This window comes from Trichosurus vulpecula, chromosome 6, assembly GCF_011100635.1.
Source record: "Trichosurus vulpecula isolate mTriVul1 chromosome 6, mTriVul1.pri, whole genome shotgun sequence".
Taxonomy (NCBI): domain Eukaryota; kingdom Metazoa; phylum Chordata; class Mammalia; order Diprotodontia; family Phalangeridae; genus Trichosurus; species Trichosurus vulpecula.
The window spans coordinates 18,049,723-18,073,268 of record NC_050578.1 but is presented as its reverse complement, the minus strand read 5'-3'; the positions used below and the strand labels follow the sequence as shown (position 1 = coordinate 18,073,268).

At 36.4% G+C, this 23,546-nt stretch overlaps 1 protein-coding gene across 5 annotated transcripts in view; it reads right to left on the bottom strand.

The window, feature by feature from the left end:
- Positions 1-23,546, bottom strand: part of WDR17 (WD repeat domain 17) — a 94,335-nt gene that overhangs the window by 36,232 nt on the left and 34,557 nt on the right. For 3 of the 5 annotated variants that reach the window (XM_036763458.1, XM_036763460.1, XM_036763459.1), the window contains exons 8-16: positions 21,730-21,821; positions 18,248-18,330; positions 14,850-14,936; positions 8,246-8,410; positions 5,720-5,922; positions 4,368-4,517; positions 4,153-4,283; positions 3,662-3,787; positions 1,912-2,067 (exon numbers count right to left, since the gene is read on the bottom strand). In XM_036763458.1, the coding sequence (XP_036619353.1) occupies positions 1,912-2,067; positions 3,662-3,787; positions 4,153-4,283; positions 4,368-4,517; positions 5,720-5,922; positions 8,246-8,410; positions 14,850-14,936; positions 18,248-18,330; positions 21,730-21,821 (1,193 nt within the window). The remainder of the gene's footprint in view (positions 1-1,911; positions 2,068-3,661; positions 3,788-4,152; positions 4,284-4,367; positions 4,518-5,719; positions 5,923-8,245; positions 8,411-14,849; positions 14,937-18,247; positions 18,331-21,729; positions 21,822-23,546) is intronic. The other 2 variants (XM_036763462.1, XM_036763461.1) reach the window with 1 other exon arrangement.

Here is a 23,546-nt window from a genome sequence, read left to right as displayed (position 1 = left end):
ATTACAGTCACATTTCACCCTTAAATTAAGTATTTTTTCACTTTCCAAAGCAACAGACATTTCCAAAGCATTAGAGATTTCAAAAAAGATAATTTTTATTCCTCTGTTTCATGTCATATATAGAAAAGTATTACTTTTTTCTTTAAAAAAGAGGGTAACCTGTTAACATTGAAGCAAACAAATATTAATATAGAAGTAAGGAAGACCTGAGTACAAATACAGCCTCAGACTTCTTACTAGCTGTGTGACCTGGGCAAGTAACTTAACTTCTGTCTGCCTCAGTTTCTTCAACTTTAAAATGACGATAATACTAGCACCTACCTCTCAGAATTATGAGAATGAAATCATGTTTGTAAAGTGCCTTGCAAGCCTTAAAGAGCTACAAAGTTAGAAGCACATCTTTTAGAAGAAAAAAACTTCTAAATTGATCTTAATTTTACCTTACATATTTAGGCTGAAATGCCACTTATTCATTCATACATTCCTCTATCTCCTTTGGCATTATGCCATAATATTTTCCCCTGTAGAGCAAGCAGTAAATCATTCCTACAATACTTACTCTCTCAGGACTTGTTTTTTATTAAATAATACAAGGTTTTGTTTCTAGTATTCAGCTTTGTAATTAAAATTGGTTGTTGACTAAAATAAATAATTTCATAAAGTATAATGCGGTTAAAATGATATCATCTACAGAAATTATTTTTGAAAGCTGTTAATCTCCCCAATAGTAAGGGTAATGTGGAAGAACAATGAAGAAAATTATGCACTAAGATAAATTTTCCTTTTGCATTTCAAAGTCTTGAAGCCTTCCTTGAGAATATGTTTGCTAGCTACTAAGTGAGAAAAATTTCCCTTTCTTTATCTATGAAATTCACAGCAAAGAAAAGAATGCTAAGCACAGGATCGTACACAATTATCAGCACCTTATTTTCAAAGGACTAAAGACAAAAATACCTAGAATCTTGAAGCCTTTGGATTTCATGGCATACTTAACCCAACTGTTAAGCAGGAAAATTGGATCCTTAGGCAGATGGCTGGATGAGGTAGCCATTTAAAATAATTTTGACTCTAAATTAGATAAATTACATCTGATGAAAATTTTATTTTTCTATCAAGAATGATTTTTTGTTTCCTCCTTGAATTTGAATTGATTTTGTATTAAGAAGTGGTCCTGATAATGACCCAGGTACATAGGACTTAATTGCCAACACCAAAGCTGATTCTATATCGGAGTAATTTGTTACAATTACTCCTAAACTGTATGCTTTTCTAACTTTAGGGTTCCCTCAAGGATTTTCACTGTATTGATTTAAAATAAATAGGAAATCATCGTTCAGCTTTGAGATTATGACACAGATAAAATGAACCAAAAATTTTGATTTTCATATCCATGTGTGTGTGTGTGTGTGTGTGTGTGTGTGTCGTGTATAAATGTATAATAGAGTACTTTGGAGCCTTCAATAAAAAAAAACCTTTATTATAATGATAAACTGTCAAAAATGATATTATCATCACAAAAGGTTTTTAACCTTGCTCTATGACATCAGGGTTATGAAATTTGAATTTCCCAGGCCCCTTTAACTGATGCTTTTCTATGGAAATGCCTCATTTGGCTGTTGTGAAGTTTAGCTATTAATTTTACTCCATACTTCCAAAATTTAATATTAGCAACAGTATTAGAAATGAAATGATTCCAGTATTGGAAATGAAATGGTAGAAACAGATCATTTTGGGGGGCAAAGAGCTCCAACAAGAGTATTTAAATGGACTTGAAATTCTACATCCAAAACTGGTATTACTCTGTGTGTGTGTTTTCACATAATCTTTAATCTAAAAATTATTGTATAGGTTTAGTAAATGTAATTCATGAAGTTTTCGGCTATGATTATTATTTGCTTTAAGGCATCTTACCTCCCCAAGTTCAACCATAAGCTCACAGTATCTTTGGATGTGTCCTAGTCTCAAGTGTATCTCAGCAGCTTCCTTCAGTCGTTCCTCCATACTAGGTGCACCAATACCACCTCCAAACTTGGACATCTTGACTGTTGTTAGTTCTTGTGCTTTGGACTGGAAAAAGGAAATTATTTAATGAATTCTGTGATTGCAAATAGAAAATAATAAAAGTACAACATGGTCAAAAAACTCCAGACAAAAAAGTTTTAATATTGGAGTCATGAAGTCTATTTAAATATATCCATGAGCTAAAACTGTTACTGACACCATCTCAACAGTTAACAGAAAGTAGAATTAAGACTTTCTGGAGGCAGAGGGAAGATTACATTTTTAATAATACCCAGGTACAGAATATAATTGCAGTTACAAAAGCCAGCAGGGGGTGCTAGTGACTAAATTATACATGTGGGACCAAAAGATGAAAAATATTTTGTCCTTTAAATGCAAAAATGATTGACCCCCTCTAAATAGCCAATATATTTTGAATTATTCATTCCAAAGTGTTTTGTAGTGATTCAACAATTCTCTCACCTGGTCTTTGTTGTGACTGTATTTATGAGATGGATCGCCATTTTAACAATTCTGTGTTTATTGACCTTTTTTTTTCTCTCTCTGAGATACTGAGCAACTTTAAAAGTTATCTAATAAACTTTGCTTATTGACTTCATGCTCTAAATAACTATTTCAACTGACAATTATCCATTGTAAACATACACGGTATCCATCTTGTGGGTTCAGAATCAGATGTATCCAGAGGTGTGTGGTCAAGTCCTTATGACATCTGGCTGGCTATAGGTGAATCACCATAAGTAAGTTTCTACTTAGAATTCTAATATGCCCCAAAGGACTCAAATCCCTGATAAGGATTTTAACCCAAGAACGTGGGGTTAGGGCAGCAACCTTGTAATTGTTTAATGAAGTTGTGAGACTACAGGAGTTCAGGGAGGCTTCTTGTATCATTCAAAGGCTTTAGAAATATGAAAATTTACTTCCAAGGATGGATTAGTCCGTGCTCTACTTACTTAGGTTCTTGCTTTCACATATTTTTTTCAGATAATCTGCAATGTGACATGATAGCTGAAATAGCTAGTGCAACTTCAGGCTGCATTAGGGGAAGTGCAGTATCCCAAACAAGAGATGTTACAAGGAAAACTTCCTAATAGAGTTGTCCAAAAGTAACAATGGTCTGCTTGGAGCAGCAGTGAGCTTCCCATCACTGAAAGTCTTTTTTTTTTTTTTTAACATTTTTTTAGGAGGGTGGAGTGGAGGCAATCAAGGTTAGGTGATGGGGTTAAGAGTCTTCCTGATTCCAGGGCCTGTGCTCTATTCACTGCGCCACCTGGCGGCTCCCAATGAAAGCCTTTAAGAGAAAGCTGAGTGACCACCTGTTGGGAACATTAAAGAGGGAATTGCTACTCAGGTATGTGCTAGATGTATTAGGACCTCTTCCAGCCCAGAGAATTACTCACTGGCCCACATCACTGATACAAGACACAGAAATATATGAAGTATTGAACAAAAGATGAGTGAATATTAACTAGAAACACTGTGGTGCTTACAGCAGGGTTCTGAGTCTGGAGAATGACTCAAAAGAACATGAACAAATTTTGGCACCTTTTTTCTTTTCATGACTACCTGTGAAGAGAGTTTCCCCCAACTCCAGCCAATGTCACCAAGAATGGCAGACTCGTTTATTTGCTTTACTTACAGTTTTAAATCTAACCAGATGTTTCATATGCATAATTCCTTTGGAGTAGTCCTGGGGAAGTAAGCTATCATCTTGTCCTTGTATTACTGCAACTAGGTCCCATAAATTTTTGCTGCCTCCTGGAGGCTAAAGATTAAAATGGAAACATCAGAGATATAATAGTGAATTTAAGGGCTTTTAAGAAACACCACCATCATAATCATAATTCTCACTTATATGGTCCTATAAAGCTTACAAAGCATTTTCCCTACAGGACTCCTATGAAGTACATAATACAAGTAGCATGATTTCTATGACTCATAAAGAAACTGATGCTCAAAGAATTTAATATGATTTGTCCACAAATTCAAAATGCGGTCTCTTCATTCTCAGTCCAGAGTCCATTCCATTATTGCATACTGCTATTGAAAAATCAAAATATAAAGGAAAAAAAGAATCCCATTGTGGCTAACTGTAGCTAAAAGTCCATACTGAAGTGGTATAATACTCACTGATAAACATTCTGAAAACCATCTTAGTTTTCTCCCTCGCAGATTACTTGTCAGTTTTTCTACTTCTTGTTTAATCTCTCTTGATACTTTACCACACAAGAGAGGGGGTGCACCTGATTCCATAGCGCGATCTGGAGTAGAAATTCAGTGAGTGAGAAAAACAGTTCCTTGTAAAATATAAGCTAAGAGAATTTAAATTTGCATATGCTCAGTACCAGTGTTCCCAATGATTTCTTCCCAAGATCTATCTGCCAGGATGTTTATTTGTAGAGGAGTGATTAAAGATATTAATGACCAGAGTCTCACTGTGGAATCCCGGGAGCAAGATGCCATAGTGAAGGGGCGACTTGGATGGCACGTTAACCCTAAATGGAAAGAGTTAAAGTTATTTAACCTAAAGCAAAACTATTTCAAGGTAATTTATATTTTATGTATAAATCTAACAAAAGATCTACAAAATTAAACTTGATATAAAGATACCACGAGTAACTAAGGACCAATCTCAGAAATACGTCCATTTTTACTACATTACACAGAATTCTCTAATGTCTATATTCTCATAAGCAAGAATATAAGGGTGATTGTGTTTGTAGACTAAAGTCAGTACTTTTCTCTTGGCACAGTAAATGCTTTTTGTCCAGTTTTTGCAAAAGCATCCTTGGTTGTGGGGGGTGGGGTGGGTATCGAAGATTAGGGAGATTTGCAGAGCGAAAAGTTGTAGTTCAGGCTTATGTCCATGTTAGCATTATGATAGCAATGTACATTTTCTGGTTGTCTGGGAAGTCACAAAAGAGAATTATTCAGCTAGGAAGGTAGTTGCTCAAGGCCTTCACTGGTAGAGGCAATCAGAATAATGATTCCCTCCTCCCACTTTTATCTTGATTACCTCAGAGACATAAACACATACAGCAATACCAAAAATTCTTCAAGGATTATTGTTCTATAAGGCCCAAGTACAAATGAATTCATTGAAAGAATATCAACATTTCTTCTTTGCTTTTAAAAGTCAAATACTTCTGGCAGCGGGGGGGGGGGGGGGGGGGGGGAAGAACTGCAATATGACTGAAACCCAAGAGTTTTATGTAAACAAAGAAATGCAGGACATGATTTTTAAAACCATAAAGCTATTTTTAAGGGAAGTGAATCTTAACACTATAGATAAAAATATGTCAACCAGATAGTTAACCTGATTCATTAAATGTCAACAAAATATACATGATTATATTAGGCAATGGTTGAAAGCAAGTTACTAGTTGTGAGATGAATATGTAATTGAAGGGCAGCCATTTCTAAATTTGGAGAAATTGAAGTCTGCTTACCCCTTTTTCTCCCCATTACTTCAATCTAATGCCTAAGGACCAAAGCATCATGGGTCAGGCTTCCCAAAACAGCTATTTTTGCAACCCCAATATACCAACTGAATTCTGCAGCAAGAATTTAGGGCCATCAGTTTGGCTGTGGTTAGTGATCTGGTTTCCTGTTCCTAATTCAACATTTTACTCAAATATCATTAATTATTTAATTAAACAAATAAATGGATATTTATAAAATGCAGGCCAGTAGTTACCATATACATCTGCACCATGGTCATGTACTGTATCCAAACAGGTTCCTTCTCTAGTATCCCACACCCGGATGGTACTATCCCAGCTGCCCGATATTAGTAGATAAGGGATTTCAGTGTTCCACATTAGTCCCCGCACAGGTGCAGTATGTCCAGTAAGTGTACTTATACAAGCATCTTGTGTATAATCCCATATTCGAACAGTACTGAAATAGAATAGATAAAACATAAATTATAATTGAACAGATTAAATTGTCCTAAAAGTATAACATTATCACTTAGTATTCATTTTTTATGTTTCCAGAATGCATTAAAATAACTTCCTATTTCACAGCACATGAAAATGAAATTTAACTAGGCTAGAATAACACAATTAGACATATATGACTTTTGAGTTAATAGCCTATTTCAAGATAATAACTGAAACATTATTAAGTGGCCCTAAAATTATTGGCAATTTGCTTCTTAAAGCAAAGAATTTAAGCAATGTAATTTTTATAGTTTATTTTATAATTGTTATAAGTATACCAAAAGTTTGGTGGTATAGAACTTATACAAAGAAGTAATACACGACAAATCTGCATTGTAGATTTTATTTATCAAAATATGCCCATGGACCAATCATCTGTTTCTATCTCCAGTGCTTTGCACATAATAAATAATTAAAAATCATTAATTCATTCACTTATTACTCTCAAATATTTACCTCTACTGTAAATAGATAGGACTGGGGGGGGGCAGTGCAGTGAAGTACTAGAAGACTTCTAAAGTCTCTTCCAGATTTAAATATGTGATACAGTTACTCAATGTTTTTGAAGGAACAATACGAACAGATGTCTTTGACCTTAAGGTATGGGTTGGCTCTGCATGACTCACTGAATGTATTTGGGGGGCATAATGTGTTCAATCTAGGAAACTAGAAACCCCACAGAGTCACTCACTTTCACCCATACAAATCTCCTATCAGGGGTGATATAAGAAATTACTACCCTATAAAATTTCATAATTATAATTATAACTATTATTAAAGTGGGCAATATGCCAGACAAATTTCAAAGCCTCTAAACAAGAATATACTTGATTATCAAAAACTTGTTCTGCTTTAAGTAAATTAACTAGATTGCTTTAAAGAATTTTACAGCTGGATGGGCTGGGTCCTAATTTTTTTTAATCAAACTAGTCAAAGCATAGAGGCAGCTAGATGGCTCAGTGGATGGAGTGCTGGGCCTGGAGTCAGGAAGCCTGAATTCAAATTTAACCTCAGATGCTTACTAGCTGTGTGACCCTGGGCAAGTCACTTAACTTCTGTTTGCCTTAATATACTGGAGAAGTAAATGGCAAACCACTCCAGTATCTTTTCCAAGAAAACCCTTTACAGGGTCACGAAGAGTTGGACGTGACTGAACTACTGAGCAACAAGTCAAGTACAGGATAGGATGTTTAGAGCAGAACCCTAGGAAATTATAAAGTAGGGATTTCTTGACAGGTTTAGTCATTAAGAAATCACCCATGTTAATCTCCATGCTTTCCATCTGTAAAATACTAAGGCCATCATAGACAGTTCAGTATCTGTCTTATTTTTAAGGATGTTCAGAGAAGATTTCATATTCTCCCACTAACCTCTTTCAACATTAAGCCACCTTCATCAGTAAGATGTTTTCCCTGAAATCTAACAAATTGTTTATGCTGCAGTTGAAGCTTATCAGTGACATCTGTCCCTTTCTTCCAACAGACCATTTAGTATACTAATAGCATAGCTTAATTTTTTAAATCTGCAATTAAAAAAACCTTATTTCAAACTATGCAGACTTTAGAAGCACACGTTATTGATAATTCACACAATATATTTGACATCATCAGCACCTTCAGCTTTCTGGGTCTGGTTTGTTTTTTGAATTCCATTTTCTTTTGGACTGTTTGCTTATTTGCTGGCATCAACCCTTTCTTCTTCTTTATTTTTCCTTTTGGGTAACTCCTGATCTTCCTTTACCAGGGTCTTTTTTGGCTTCAGTTCTGGTACTGGAAGAGGTTTAGCAAATGACCATGACAACCTCCTCTGCAGTTTACCCTCAACTTTGGATTTTATCGACCTTAGGACTTAGCCTTTGGCTTGTCCATAGCAGTGGAGTCTTGGCGTGGGGTGTGTGATTTGGGGCTCACTCCTAGCTTCTCTTTCTCATAGTCCTTTCATTATAAATATGAGGAAACCGAGGAATAGAAAGGAAAAAGGACTTGTCAATACAATTGGTAAGTGGCCAGGCAAGATTTGAACACAAGTTGCATGATTCCAAATGCAGTATTTTCCCCACAATACCATGCTGCCCATTATATACTATTCTGTAGTTGAATATAGTTAGCTATTATTAAGACATTTCTTAACTAATTAGGAACTTGGTTTTCTAAACCTATGTTGCAGTGAAATCAATGTGTCTGGTTTTAGTACTTCATCAAATTTAGATCCTAGGCACTATAATTTAGGCAGGAACACTTAGAACAAGAATCAAGCACTTAGAATCCAAGAATACATACCCATCATCAGAACCACTGCAAAGTATTCCTTCCCTCAGGGGAGACCATCTTACATGAAACACCTTTGCAGTATGTCCAGTAAACACCTTCAGTGGTTGGTCAGAGCTGGTGGCTAAGTAATAAACACGGACATTTTTGTCTTCACAGCCAGTAGCTATCATGTCTCTGCAATATTGTCAACATGACCATCAGAATTGGGAGTTTCTGGTAGTGTTAATACAAACTCAAAAGTAGAGAGCTGCTCTAATTCCTAAATACGGAAGGGGTTTTTGTTTTGTTCCTATGAAAAACTTAGACTAAAAACTAACTTAACAAATAAAAACATATCATATTTCTATACATGTTTACATGAAAGCTCATATGCAAAATGTTACCTGTCCCATTAGAGACCAGGGCTTCCATTTTATACATACTTTCTCTAGGATGGTCCAGTTGTGATTCTGTTTTATACAAGTGAAAAATATCTGCCTTTGTCTCACTACAAATCCACTTTCAAAGCATGCCAGCTCCATTTTATTTCTAAACTTAACCCTTCTGGCCATTTGCGGATAGGAAATACTACCTGCAAAATGGGTAGGCTTCTGACTGTGAATCATAATATTTTTGTTTTATGACCCCAATGCACCAATACATTTATTGACTTGAATCTGACCTTCGCCCATTTACAAATTGGCCAGTTTCTAATATAAACAAACAGATTACTTTTGTGCTCACTCATCAAATCAGTATCTTCTTTGCGTGATGAAATGTGCTAGACACTAACATGGTTTCTAGAATATATTGACTGAATGTATATATGTACATTTGCGTGTCTAGATATTTATATTTTCTGTATTTATAGGTACATGACAAAAAAAGAATACAAGAAATGACAGAAAGGCAGAGAATACATATAAAAATGCTACCATGACTATTCAGAGATATCAAACCTTTGAGTCAAACCTTTTATAATTTCTTAATAGTGTTTGTAACACTACCTTTAAGATTTAATTCACTCACCCAATTAACAATTGGTTTTTAAGATCTCATGATCATGCCATTTCATTCTTCAAAAATTTTCAGTGGCTCCCATTATTTATAAAATAAAGTCCAGATTCATTAGCCTATAAGCCCTGCCCCATTTGACCTAACCCTTATAGTTTTATCTCATAGCATTCTCCTTTACAGAGCCTATGCTTCATGAAAACTAGATTCACCATTCCATGAGCACAAACAGCTTTCGCATGCCTCTTTGTCTTTGAACATACCTTTGTAAGGTTGGCATGTCTTCTCCTTTCCCTTCCTCACCCTAAACTCAATGATTTGGAGTGAGAGTAATCCTTCTAGACATTCTGCTCCATTATGTCTTCCCCATTTCCACAGTCAAGGACTGTCTCTCATTCACTGTAATTCTCAAAGTAACTTATGGGTATTTCTCTTGCACATTATGTTTATTTGGTATCAGAGTAATTTCTGTAAATGTCTTCTATACCCTATTAGGTCCAAGTTTCACAAGGACTGAACTAGGTTTCTTTTTTCATCTTCTTAATCCCTTCCAGCACCAAGCACAGTGGTTTCTACGCAGGAGATGCTCAATAAATGTTGGTTGTTGAATGCAGATATATAATGAATATTAATGGCATTGTACAATTGATTCCATGTATCATTTGTCATTGAGAAAGGCTTTTAGAACTAAATACATGATTTAATAGTTCTATTATATTATGGACCAAATTGTAGGATATGCTACAGGGAGGCAGCTGGTGGCACAGCGGATTGGGCGCTGGGCCCGGAGTTCAAAAGGCCAGTGTTCAAATCCAGCCACAGATACTTGTTACCTCTATGACCCTGGGTAAGTCACTTAACCTCTGTTTTCCTCAGTTTTCTAAACTGTCAAATGGTGATAATAACAAAATCCACCTCTCAGGTATGTTGTAAGGCTGAAACAAGACAATATTTGTAAAAAGCACTTAGCATACTACCTAGCACATAGGCAATACTATATAAATACTGATTTCTTGCTATGATTTTCCTGCATTAGTTGGAGAGGATGATTTGAAGATTTACGGAGAACAAAACGGAAGAGGAGAATGGTGGTATCAGTTCAAATAAAACTACCGTATCAAATATTTTATTTATTTGGCAATTTATCAAGAACTTAAAATCTAAATGAGTATTATCACACATCAACTTAAAACTAAACCTACTGGGCGCTAGTAATTCTAGTTCCTTCCCTAAATTCACAATTTAGAAAAGCCTTAAAAGATGAGCCCAATTCCTTTTTCATATCAGTATATCTTGTGATAGATACGGACTCAGTTGCTCTGAGATACCAGCTTCCAGCAAAGTTTCCTGGCCTGGCTTGATAACAGCAGATTCACTGCTCCTTCTTTGTCCTTAATTAAGCTTCATACATGTAGCTGCTATCCTGCTTTATGAAATGGTAAACCTTCAGGCAGTTTCATTGTTCTGTCTTTTAAATTTAAGTTAACTCAACTCTATCCAAACAAACATCTATAGCTGGTGTGTGGACACTGCAGGGCATACAAAGATTAGATAAAGTAGATCCTTTTATCTCATGGAACTCACACTGTGGTAGAGTGATATGACATACACAAATAATTATATTCTAAAATCAAACATGTTAATAAAGATGACTTTTTATATAATTCTTTGTTTGCAAAGAATATTTTATATATTATCTCATTTGATTCACTATCCTTTTAGGAAACTTCTTCAGATGGTAGAGCATACTAAGGCTTGGAGAGCTCAGTGATGTTTCCATAGTCACACAGCCATAAGTGTGGGAGGCAGAATTCAAACTAAGATCACTCTTGACTCTACAGACTAGCATTCTTTGCACTATAATATCCTGCCTCTCATTATAACAAAATGCACACTGATGAGAGTAAAGTACCATGTGAGGTGTAAGAAAGGTTCATGTTTGACGGGTAGGGTAAGAAAAGGCTTTATGAAGAATGGAGAATTTGGCCTAGGCCTTGAGGGACTTGTCATGGTTTTTAACAGATGGAAATTTAAAATACAATAAACATATGTACACATATGTGTATGTATTTGAGTATGTGTATGTGTAGTGGGGTAGAGGGAGAGAGACACACAGAGAGAGACAGAGAGAAAGAGAGAGACAGGGAGGAGGGAGAGAGACTGGGAGAAGAGACAGGGATGGGGAGGAGGGAGAGAGAGAAAGAAAGACAGAGAGGGAGAAAATCCTGGCATTTATAGATTAACTCATTTTATATTTTCAACCATGGGAGGTAGATACTATTATTATCCCCATTTGATGGGGGATAATAATGATGAGGAAACTAAAGCAGACAGATTTAAGTTACTTGCCCAGGATTACACAGCTAATAAATGTCTGAGGCTAGATTTAACTCAAGTCTTCCTTACTCTAGCCAACACTCTATCCACTGCACTATTTGCCTCTAATGGAATGAGGGCAGGACATTCCAGGTATAAATGAACAAAATATGAGACTTAAACAGGATGGAAGCCATTCAGGAAGTCAGAGGAGAGGAGGTGAGAAGGAGTAGGTCTTGGGCTGCCTTAGCAGCTTAGTCACATGCTTTGAGGTCCTGTAGCTTCCTGAACTCCGAAGGTCCACCCTCCACCCCATCTCTCTCTCCCATGAGCCATGGCTCTGATAATTCTGCTCAGTTGTTTACTTGTTACCCACAGCAAAGAAGTCTTCCCAGGGGCCCAAGCTAGGGCAGAGCTCAAACAAGTGTAAAATTGTATAAAACATGTGGGGAAGATCACATCCAGAGGCACTTCTGCTATGCTGAGCAAGATCCCATAACCCTGTGAGAAAACCATGTGTTTTGAGAAAGGAAATCTTGGGAACTTGGTCAGCTGGAAGAAGCCTGGGGGAGGCAAAGTACAGAAAAGGAGAAGCAAAGGAACTTTTCTCAGAGGCAGGGACTTTCTTCTCCTCTGCCTGGGGCCTTAAGGTTTTTATTGGGCCTTTTTGATATATCTGGGTTATTAGCACTTAATGATTTAGGAGAAAATCAAGGGGACTCAATATTACATGAAAGGCTTAAAGCTACGGATGTGACACTTTCAGCCCTGCCACTGCCTAATTCAGCAAATCCAAACTAAGAAGTTTAACCACTTAGTTAACCACTTAGTTTAACCACTCCAGATATAAAACAATAAGGTGTAAAGAATAAGATAGTTTTACCCTGGCTTTATCTTGATATTCAAGAATATGGCTAGCATATGTATTATATAGATTATTCCATATTATACTAAAAAAAGGTAATACTTCTCTGTACATTTAATTCAATTGAATCATCACTTATTAAGTGCCTACTATATGTAAATCCCAAGACACACATGATTTGACCCAGAATTCATTTAACAGGAAATTATCAGAGTTTTAACATATTTTTCATGTTTTATCTCTGATGAGTCCTGTGAAAAACCATGAGATAGCTCCTACGAAAATCTGAAGAAAAATGCTAATCATGGTATGAATAGTTTGTAAGTACACTAAGCCAAGGACCATATCTGAACTGAGTATCCCCCAAAATAATTAACATTTGCTCACAAATGGACTTGGATTCACCCACTCTGTGCTGGTCATTTTTGGTCGGTGCTCGCTGAGCTCTCAAGCAAGGGTACCCTTTCAGCAGGAAAAAAGAACCTCCATCTATGTTCTTATACTTTAAGGGCCCTCAGATTACCATATATTGCAGTAGCAATGAAGTCTCTGCTTATGATAGGGTAGGACAGAGAGTGGTTTATAAATGTAGAAGAAACAACAGCTTGTGGCAAAGCCCAGGTTCCTGCATAAATGCAGGAAGGAACAGGATAAAGTCAGGAGGGCAAGAAATAAAAGGGCTTTACTTCCTTTTGTTGATCAGAGCTTCGCAGTCACTGAAGGGAACCCTACGCTGATTTGCAGAGGACTTTAAAGTTGTTTTGTCTTTTTTAATCAGCAAGAAAGCATGATTTTAAAATAAGATAATGCTTTTTCATTATTCATATCATATGAAAGCCTCATAATTTTCAAAGCACTTTTATACATGTTATCTCACAATGATCTAGGAGGAAAACTTTGGACCTGGGTTCAGTGGAAATCAGTCTTTTCCTAGCTTTACTATAAATTTACTTTTATGTTACTATGAAGATAAAATAATGTATTTGAAAGTTCTTTGACAACTATAAAATTCTCTAAAATGTATTATTGTTATTATGCAGAGACCATCCTGTTAGGTAGACGGGGTAGGACTCCTTATTCACATGCTGCAGATGAGGACACTAAAGCTCAGGGATATTAAGAGCCCATAGCTAGTGTGGCAAAGGAAGAGCTAGAGCCCTGCCCTCCTGACTCGGCATAGAGAACCTGACACTAAGACTGTGATCTGAGCATCATGGGCTCATGGCTAGACTAGATCACCACCCCACCCTACCTTCGCACCTGATGTGTTCCTTGTCCACATCTTCCTCTGGCTCTTCCACAGAGGGTCTGGCCAACATGCTGGAGGTCTAGGTCTCAGAACACCGCCCAGGTATCAGTGCAAACACTCAGGCTGTCTGTTACCTTACTAGCTGGCAATATGACTAGCCTACCTCCTTTTCCCATCATAGATTTCTTCAGGAAGCTTTCTTATAGAACACTTCAAGTCATTATATACTGCCTCTTTTCCAGAATCTCACTCACTTGCTTCTAAGGGTGTGTGGGACGAGTGAAGACCTCTCATAAAAGGGAACAAATTAAATAAATAGAAATAAGTAGGATAGTGAGTCCCATTTCTCTACTTAGATATTTTCCTTTCCACAAGCCTAGCTAGTGACCGTAAGGCCCCCGAGGTTAAGAACAGGTCCTGTGTATTTACCTAATGGCGAGAGGCCTGGAAGAAAGAAGGGTTGAGGTGAATAAGTCAGCAACCATAAAATTCTCTGAGGATAAGCATAAGACACAGGATACTCACCCCTGTACATTGACCCCAAGATAAGAGAACCTCTGTTTGGGGAAGAATGGATGGAAAGCCGAAAAGCCAGGTGCAATATAGATGTGCAAGATTAGGTAACTAACAACTAATTCCTGCCTGTCACCGATAACCGAACTGTTTGTTTAATCGTCATTGTCATTTAAGACAGATTTACTACCTTGAGATTGATAGTAGAATGAAGCAAGGATGGTGGGAAGTTTATGACTGTGGCCTGCTTGTAAAAATAACTATACTGTTTGCCCCTGGGTAGATTTATCGCGTCTAGATTGTACCCTCAAAGCTTACGTCTGCAAGCTGAGAGGAAGGAGGTTGGGAGGGGGAATTGCGGTTAGGGACCTATATAAACACCCCAATTTTCTGTGTCCGGCGCGCTCTGACACTGAGAGACCTTCGGTGTCCGAGTGGCCCTTTCCCGGGATCATAATAAATTTTCCTTTCTACTTTCACCTTGAGATGCCTCTGTTGTTAATTTTTGGATTCGTAAAATCCATCCCACACAAGGGCAATATCTCATATAAAGAATGATGACTCTTGCCTTTAGAGTTGTTTTCTTAAAAACTGGTACAGCCATTGAATTTGATGATTGAGGCATATAAAATATCTCAAAAGTCACTGTTCATTTCAAAAAAGAAGACTGCACTTACTTGTTGTTTTGGCTCCAATCACAACCAAAAACTGCAGCAGGATGTTTGTATTTATGGAGAACTTTACCATCAATTGTTCGAATGATACTGAAATTAATTACAATATTGTAATAGGGAAAAAATCAACATTTCGGAATATATTAATCCAGGGATCAAAGTCAGATTTTATATAATTAAAGTGTAAGCTCCTCAGGGCAGATGCTTTGTCTTCAAAGCACCAGGAACCTTTAATGGCACTCTAAAATAATAAATAATAATAATAACTATGTGCTTATTTATATTGCCTAATAATAATTGTGATAAATTAAAGTTAATACATTTCAGTTTGGCAAATTCACTTCCTATCTATAACATTTCTCCTTGGGGATGCATATCATTTAAGTAAGTTTGAAAATATAATATAGTATTATATTGGTATTTATTTATTTAGGTCCAGGACTATGAATTCATTGGGATAAGGAACTCCCAGTGAAAAAACTTCCCCTACCAATGGAGATCTACACTTACATCCTCTCTAAAGGGTTGCCTAGACCCAGAATCACTCAGTCAGTATATGTTGCAGGCAAGACTTCAACCCAGATCTTTCTGACACTGAGGCTAATTCTGTATCCATTTTCCAATGACTACTTTCCATAGGCTTTTATATGTGCATTAAATATAAGCATTTATATAAGTAAGGCATTTGCTCTTTTAAAACTTGGCAAAGTTTTGCCCAGAGTAACAACTGTATCTACAAAAGTGCTTAATTTGTTAATAAAACAAAACAATTGGCTACAATTAAAACATACCTATTGGCATAACTATAAATTTTTGGCTTCCCCCAACCCTGACAAAAGACCTCTTATGCTTAACAACAAAACAGACATTTCCTGCCCCACCCCCAACACCAAAGCTATTCTACTCTGTAGAAAAAGAAAAAGAAGGCAAGTCTCAAGGACCATTTCTCTTGGTTTGTTGTTCACTTGATCTACATTGCTTTTCATACTTTCCTTTGTTCAGTTTAGACTCTTAGGAAAACTAATGCTTAAAAAATTTTAACTCTAGTTCAACTAATATAAGTCCTATAAACTCAGAGGATTTGTTTTGGCAATGAAATGTTTTGTAGACTAGATCACCATAAACATAGACTTCTGGATTGGTCTCTGGGAGCCCCTTTAGCCTCTGGGCCAAGTTCAAATTTTTGTTTGGATTCAATCAAAGGGCTGCACTTGAAGACCTAAAGGGCCACATATGGCCTTGAGGCTGCAGATTCCCCACCCCTTCTCTGGGCTATCAAGCCTTGTAGAGGCTGTTTGTAAACTATACATATACTTACTAAACACATTATTTGCTAAAGAACCAAGGAGGAGGAGGTGAGTAGATTGCTTGGGTTTAGGAGTTTTTATAAGCCTCAGGGAGGAAAGGGCTACCCAGTTGCCTAGGGAAGGACAAACTGATTATGGTAGGCACTGTTCTTAAGAGCTCCAGTGAGCTAGGGAGAACAAATCTCAAAAAATTTATTTTTTAATTAAAAAAAAGTTTGTGAACTTCTTGGTAAGGATCTCTGGATACTGTTCTATAACTAATTTTCAATGGCTATGTTACCCTTTATGCCTCCTCCTGCTCCTCCTTTTCTTCCTCCTCCTAAATTAGAAGAAGGAGAATAGTAATAGGTGGCATTTAGCATATTTTAAGGACTATAAAACATCTTACAAATATTATCTCATATTTGTTCCTAATAACCCTGTAAGGTAAGTACATCAAAAAGTTTCAGATTTGGTTGGAGAAATAAGACTACAAATATATGTGTATATATATGTATATATATATATATATATATATATATATATATATATATATATATATATACACATACATACATACACACACATGTATATATGTATATATACACACATACATACACATACACACATATATATTATATATACACATATGTATGTATTATATATATGAATGGGATGGATAGTTGTGAAGACTTCACAGGGTATGTCTAATGGAGTAGGTGAGGTTTTGGGATTTGGCCTTGTGATTCTGGAAGGTCAAGGCCTGGAACTGTGGGCATGCCCTTCCCCCTCTCTCTCAGATGTTAGAAGATAATGAACTTCCTGTGAGCTAGTTGTTCTCTGCCCCAGGAAGGTATCTCCTCCCCCCCCCCAACCCCATTTCTTCTCCTAGATTTTCAGACGCCACCCTGGCAGTTGAGTTCTGATAGCGAAAAACCTGAATGGACCAGATCAACCTTGGTCCTCTGTGTAGTTTTTGCACCTAGACTGTAAGCCCACCTCCCACCCAATGGTGAGAAGGGATAGAGGTGGGTGGGAATCTTTTCATTAAAGAGTATAAATTAAGGCAGGTTCCCTTTTACGTCACCTCCTCCATTATGGAGGTATGCCCAAATCTTGCAAGGTTTGTGAAATAAATTTACTTTGTTTCTCCTAAGGATGTCTCTCCTATTATTTGAAAATCCTGTCCCATACAGATATATATGTATGTATGTATGTAAACTGAACTGTTTTAAAGCATCTCAGCTAAACTTACTAGTGCTAATGCTGAGGATGCCAAAAGGTAGTGTTTGCTTGCAAACAAGGACCTAAAGCAATTTTCCCCTTAGAGTTTTTGTTTTGTTTTGTTTTCAGATGGAAACTTCCTTTCGATGGAGCAGACTAGACAGGGTTCATAAAGAATGTACTGGCCCAAACAGCAGGCCAATCATTAAAAGCAGCAGCAGTAGCAGTATCCACACTTACTTGAATTAGTCTGCTTCTTCATAGAAAGGATTGTTGACATTATGCAAAACACAGCCATAGGGTAATGATAACTAAGTAAATGAGGGCAGTTTTATAAAAAGTAAAGTACTCTACTAATTCTAGTGTTATTTCTTCTTGTGTGAAATGGAGATATGTCTCCCAGAAGTGTCATGAAATCCTTCTAAAGAACCCTAAAGTTCATTTGAGATAAATTCTGTATTTGGTTTTTATTTTTGTTTTTCAGTATAAATCAATTAATGTTCCCTTACCAATCTAGTATCTACCATTATTTAAATATCAGATTCATTTTGCAAGTTTAAAAAGAAACTTTTATAATTTTACATCATCACCAAATATACATATAAAAATATATATGGATATGGGTAAATATACACACATACATTCAAATATTACTAGATGCTGATATTATATTTTTAGTGATGGCTCCTAGCAGACTCTTTTACAAAAAAAAATTTACCTTTGATATAATTTAACTCCCTAATTTTATATATGAAGAAACTGAGGCCCAAGAAGATTAAATGACTAGAATACACTCAGTCTATTGTTCTTACTACCTACTTTAACATTATGTTATTAGTATTGTCAAATCTCTACATCATAAAGACAGGCATTTGTAAACACAGTACTCACCAGAATCCATCAGCACTGCATGTTGCTATTCTTTTGGAATCTTTATGACTCCAGGCAATGCAGAATATTCCATTCTTCCCATGCTTCAAAAAATGCAAAATACCTATCAATAAAAAATAATTCACCCCTTTTTTCTCTTATTTATTTACTCCCCTGGGGGTACTTTTTTCCTACTAAGAACTCTACATTCATCACTTACTCCATTCCTTCTAACTATTTCTAGAATTGAAAAGTGCTGAAAAAAATCAGCTGAAGGGACTGGGAGAGACATCATCGAAGAGTTAATCCCTGAGCTGGGCCTTGAAGGAAAAGACAGGTTTCATCAGGCAGAGATGGCAAGGATGCTTATAAAACAAATGAGGGGGCAGTCTGGACAAATATAAAGAGTCAGAAGGATGGAACTGGGAAGCAGCTAGTTAGTATTCCAATGTGGCTAAACTATACAGTCAAGGCATCCTTAGCAATAATGGAAAACTGAAGATATTCTTCTAAGGTACAGCGAACAATATAATTCTTTATTTTGTTTAGATTAGTTGGTTTGTTTGGAGATCCAGCATGGTAGAGAGAATCCGTCTCAGAGACAAGAAGACCTGGGCTTAAGTCTCACCTCTTATATACTGAATGTGTGACTGTGGGCAAGAGACTTCACGTCCTAGGCTTCCAGATAACTCTCTAAGAATATCAGTTGCAAAATAAAAAGCTGATATGCTTTGACAGAGAGAGTTTCCTTACAAGGAGTTCTAAACACCAACATAATCACATGATCCAATAAAAAATAATAATACAAACCACATGCCAAACCTACAGAAGAAAATGGTGATGAGCATCAGAGGTAGCAGTGGCACAGTGGATAAAGAGCTGGCCTTGGAGCTAGGAAGACTAGGGTCCAAGATCTACTTCTGACACTGTGTTCGTAAGCAAAATGGGCTCCTTAGCACTTAGTTCAACAAGTGCCCTTGAAGAGTTTGGCTTTTGTTTGCTTTGAGTAATTCAGTATATTTCATTGAGTCTTACTAAGTGCTAAGCCCCAGGCTCCAACCCCTATTAGGTGTTAACCTAACCTATGTGGATGTGAACCTCCCAGGGTCCTAAGAGGAGGGGCTAACTTAAGAGCCAATCATAGCCTAAGTTCTGGTCATTCAGATGACGTTTGATGATGTCTGAAGCCCTATAAGAAGAGAAGACAGAGCCATTTGCAGAAGGGCTCTCACTCGTGATGGTGCTGATGCAGAGACTCTGGGCAGCTGTAGCTAAAGAGCCCTCCAGCTTATAAACCCGGATGCTGAGACTTTGTTGAACTCTGGTAACTATGTTTTGAATCAGATTTGAATCAGACAAGGTCTGTCTGTTGATGTTTGTAATTTGTTTGTATTTTGTTCTGAAGTTCAGGGTGCTGGCTTTTTCCCCTGAACTAAGTGAATGATATTTGTATGCTGAATTAAAGTAAGCTTGTCAACCCCTTCACGTAGCTTTCCTTAGTTAAGCAGATCAAAAGAACTTGTGCTTTTGCAGCGTGCTGGCAGGTTTCTGGGTGCTGGCTGTTGGTGGATCTTACACCCCCACAGAAGCTACTAGCTGGATTGCTGAAACAGACACAGACTAGCTATCCAAGTGCTACAAGCGCTCTACAAGAGCACTACAGAGAAGGTGAGGACCTGCAGTGATAGTGGGAATTTCCTCATCTGGAAGGTTCCAACACTGAGGAAGTCAAAGTTCCAGTCCCTATCCCCAATGAGTGCTAAGACACATGTGAAAAAGTTAAAAAGGAATTTTTATTCCTAAAATAGTTCAATTCAACAAGCATTTATTAAGCACAATCTACTATAACTATTCCTTCTTTCCTTCCTTCCTCCTCCCTCCTTTTCTCCTTCTCTCCCTCCTTCCTTTTTTATGGCTGGGTCTCCTGATTTCATGGAAGCCAGAAGTACAAGGCTTACTTACAAACCTGATCCTGCTCTAAAAATTTTAGCATGAGAGCTTTGACCCAGCTCTATTTCCAACCCAGGCTGGTTTGCCTTTCCTTAAGGCAGTCTCATTGGCCCCCGGCTTATCATACTGATGCAAAACAGTGCAGACACCCAGTGCAGCTCAGAACTCTTAAGCTCAGATCTGTCAGCCTCTGCCTCATCCTCCTCACTATTTGGGATTTGGGATCGAGCAGCTATTTATTTCAAAAATAGTATTTAGCCTTCATTTCTATATTTGGTTTTATTTAAAAACTTTAGAATGAAGGCACTTTAATGATTATATACTGAGATTAAATTTGCACAATTAAATGATAGTGGAAATTTCAGCCTGAGTTATCTAAGTGGTCTATAGATACAGTTCCAGTTCACTGGCTTTTCTTAATTCTCCACTTTGTGTTGTGCAAAACTGGCTTAAGGCCCTCTCTCCCCCAATACAAATTACTGAATAAACCACAAACAATAAGTCATTTTTAATGCTAATTTTGATAGAAATAAAATTATTTGTATCATATCATAGTGCAAAAAGTAGGACAATAAGAGCCTCTTTCATCACATTCATTCCTCTATACCAAGTTCTTCATGGAATATGTACTATGTTTATATATATATATATATATATGTTATCTTTCCCCTATGTATATCTTTATAATATTAAAGATATATATATATATCAAAATGGACAGTGGGGTAGTCATTTATCTATAAGCAAAAGCTAACATAGAATCTGTGAATTTACCAATAGGAAGAGGAAAATATTCATTATTTAGTATCTTCCTTATATGCTTGCTGTGAAGATCAAATGAGATAATATTTGTAAAGTGTGTAACACAGTGCCTGACACATACTTAAAGTGCCTGGTGCTTAATAAAAGTATGTTCCCCTCTCTCTTCTCTATCATAAAATAAATAAGTTTTAGAACTGGAAGGTGCATTAATGATTACCCAATCACAGAATCATAGACGATCAGACTAGACGGGTCATTAGAAGAAATCATTGTTTCCTTCATTATATTTTTTTTTAAAAAAAAAGGAAAGTGAGATCCAGACAGAATAAATGACTTGCCTAAAGTCACTGAACTAATTGTATGCGAAGGTCTCATTTTGCAAATAAGGCAACTAAGGGGTGAGGATATTGAATGATTTGTTCATGGTCACCCACTGAGTTAATAATAGACTCAGAACTATCTTCCGACTCCCAGGTAGAGGTTCCTTCCACTATACCTTGTTTTATATGGCTAATTTTGTGAGAGGATGCTAAGCACCACCTGAAGTTTTAGGAGACTAAGAACAATCTAGATCTTAAGAGAAAGCTGAAATTTTCAGAATTCATTTCTGTAAATTAATACTATCTAATTTTCTATAATGCTTGAATAGTTTAGAGGAAATATATCTTCTGTGGTCATTATCTACCAAAATAAACAGGATATGAAAGATTAATAAAGGTACATTTTATTTTAATTTTTTTAATCACCACCAATTTTTAAGAAAAATTTAAATAACAACAAACAAATCTTACCTCATTGAATCGGGTTATCATTTTGCCTTTTTCAACATCCCAAATAAAACCACCATTTCGAGAAGTTGCTCCAGCAATACAATTTAAACCACCTTAGGAAATAATATCAAATATAGATGTGTCAGAGCCTTATAAATACGGTGCTTGTTTCTGCTTCTTCTAACACTAGCAAGACAGCAGGCACTTTCTTTAGTCACCAAAGCATAACTAAGGCCTTGGCTTTCTTCTTTTTATTGAAGCATTTTGTGTTAAAACAAAATAAAAGTATATTTTGTTTTAACAAAGTACATTGCCCCAGTAGAGTTAAGTAAAATTGCCTGGAAGTATAATTGTGATAGTGTAATCACTTTCCACTTTTATAGTTTACTGATTGTTAACATAAAGGGTTAATGTGTCCTTTAACTTTGCTAATATGGTACCAATATTGTTCATTGTAACTGACCTGAATTGAATCTCCTTTTAGTATTATTATTTAGATTGTTGTAGTCATTATGTATGTTGTTGCTTCAGCTTTCTACTCTCTGCATCATTTTGTTCAAATCTTCCTATATTTCTCTGAATTAATTATTCCTTATAGTGTAGTAATGTATTATGTGCAAATATCACAATTTGTTTAGTCACTCTCCAATCATTGGACATATTTTTGGATTTCCTATTTTCATCAGAAATAATGCTGCTTTTAATATTTGATTCTTTTACTGCTGACTGGGATCTCTGGGTCAACGGGTATGAACAATTTAGTAACTTTTCTTGCAAATGCCAAATTGTGTTTCCAGAATGGTTGGAATAATTCATAGCTCCACCAGCAGTGAATTAGTATTTCTTTCTTTTGACAACTCCTTCAATGCTGCATTTTCCTCTCTTTTACCTCTTTTGCTAATTTGATGGTGGTGAGGTGATAATTCAGAGCTGTTTTAATTTTCAATCACCAGACTTAAGGATTTTGAACAATTGTTCAAATATTTGTTGATAGTTTTCATTTCTTCTTTTGAAAACTTTATCTTCTTTGACCATTTGTCTATTGGGAAAATATTGAATACCCTTTGAGGGCAAGGACTATTTTGCTTTTGTCGCTGTTTTCCCTGTGGTGCCTGGCACATGGTAAGCACTTAATAAATGTTTGTTGATTCATTTGTTTGGATCTTATAGATTTATGTTAATTTCCTCTAGATTACTCTTCCTCCTCACCTCTTCCTCTTAGTTTCCCTGGTTTCCTTCAAGATTCAACTCAAAGCCCATCTTCTGCCAACCTTTCCTGGTCCCTCTAGTAGTTAATGACATCCCTCTTCAGATGACCTTCTACCTTGTGCATATCTTGTATGTACCTAGTTATTTACACGTTGGGTCCAACATTAGACTGTAGGGTCCTTGTGGGCAGGGCCTATGCCTTTTTTTTTTTGCATCCCAAAGCTTAGCATAGTGCCTGACTAGATTTTATCTATGTTTAACGAAACCATGTTCTTCCACTCTGTCTTCTCTTCTAGTTTTTGTTGCACTGATTTTATATGCATAAAAGTTTCTTTTTAATGTTTTATAATTGATATTGCCTATTTTTGTCTTTTGAAATCTTTTCTATCTCATTCTGGTAATGAATTTTTGACTTATCTCTGTGAAAGATATCTTTACTTCATCCTCATTTTTATGGCGTGATTTTAAATATTTGTATCATTTATCCATTGGAACTTATTGTTATGTATATGTATCAGATGCTGATTTAAACTTACTTTCTGCCAAAATGACTTCTAGTTTTCCCTGTCTTTTTCAGAATGAGAGTTTTCCCCAAGGACTTTGTGATTTTTACCTAATCAATAATTAAG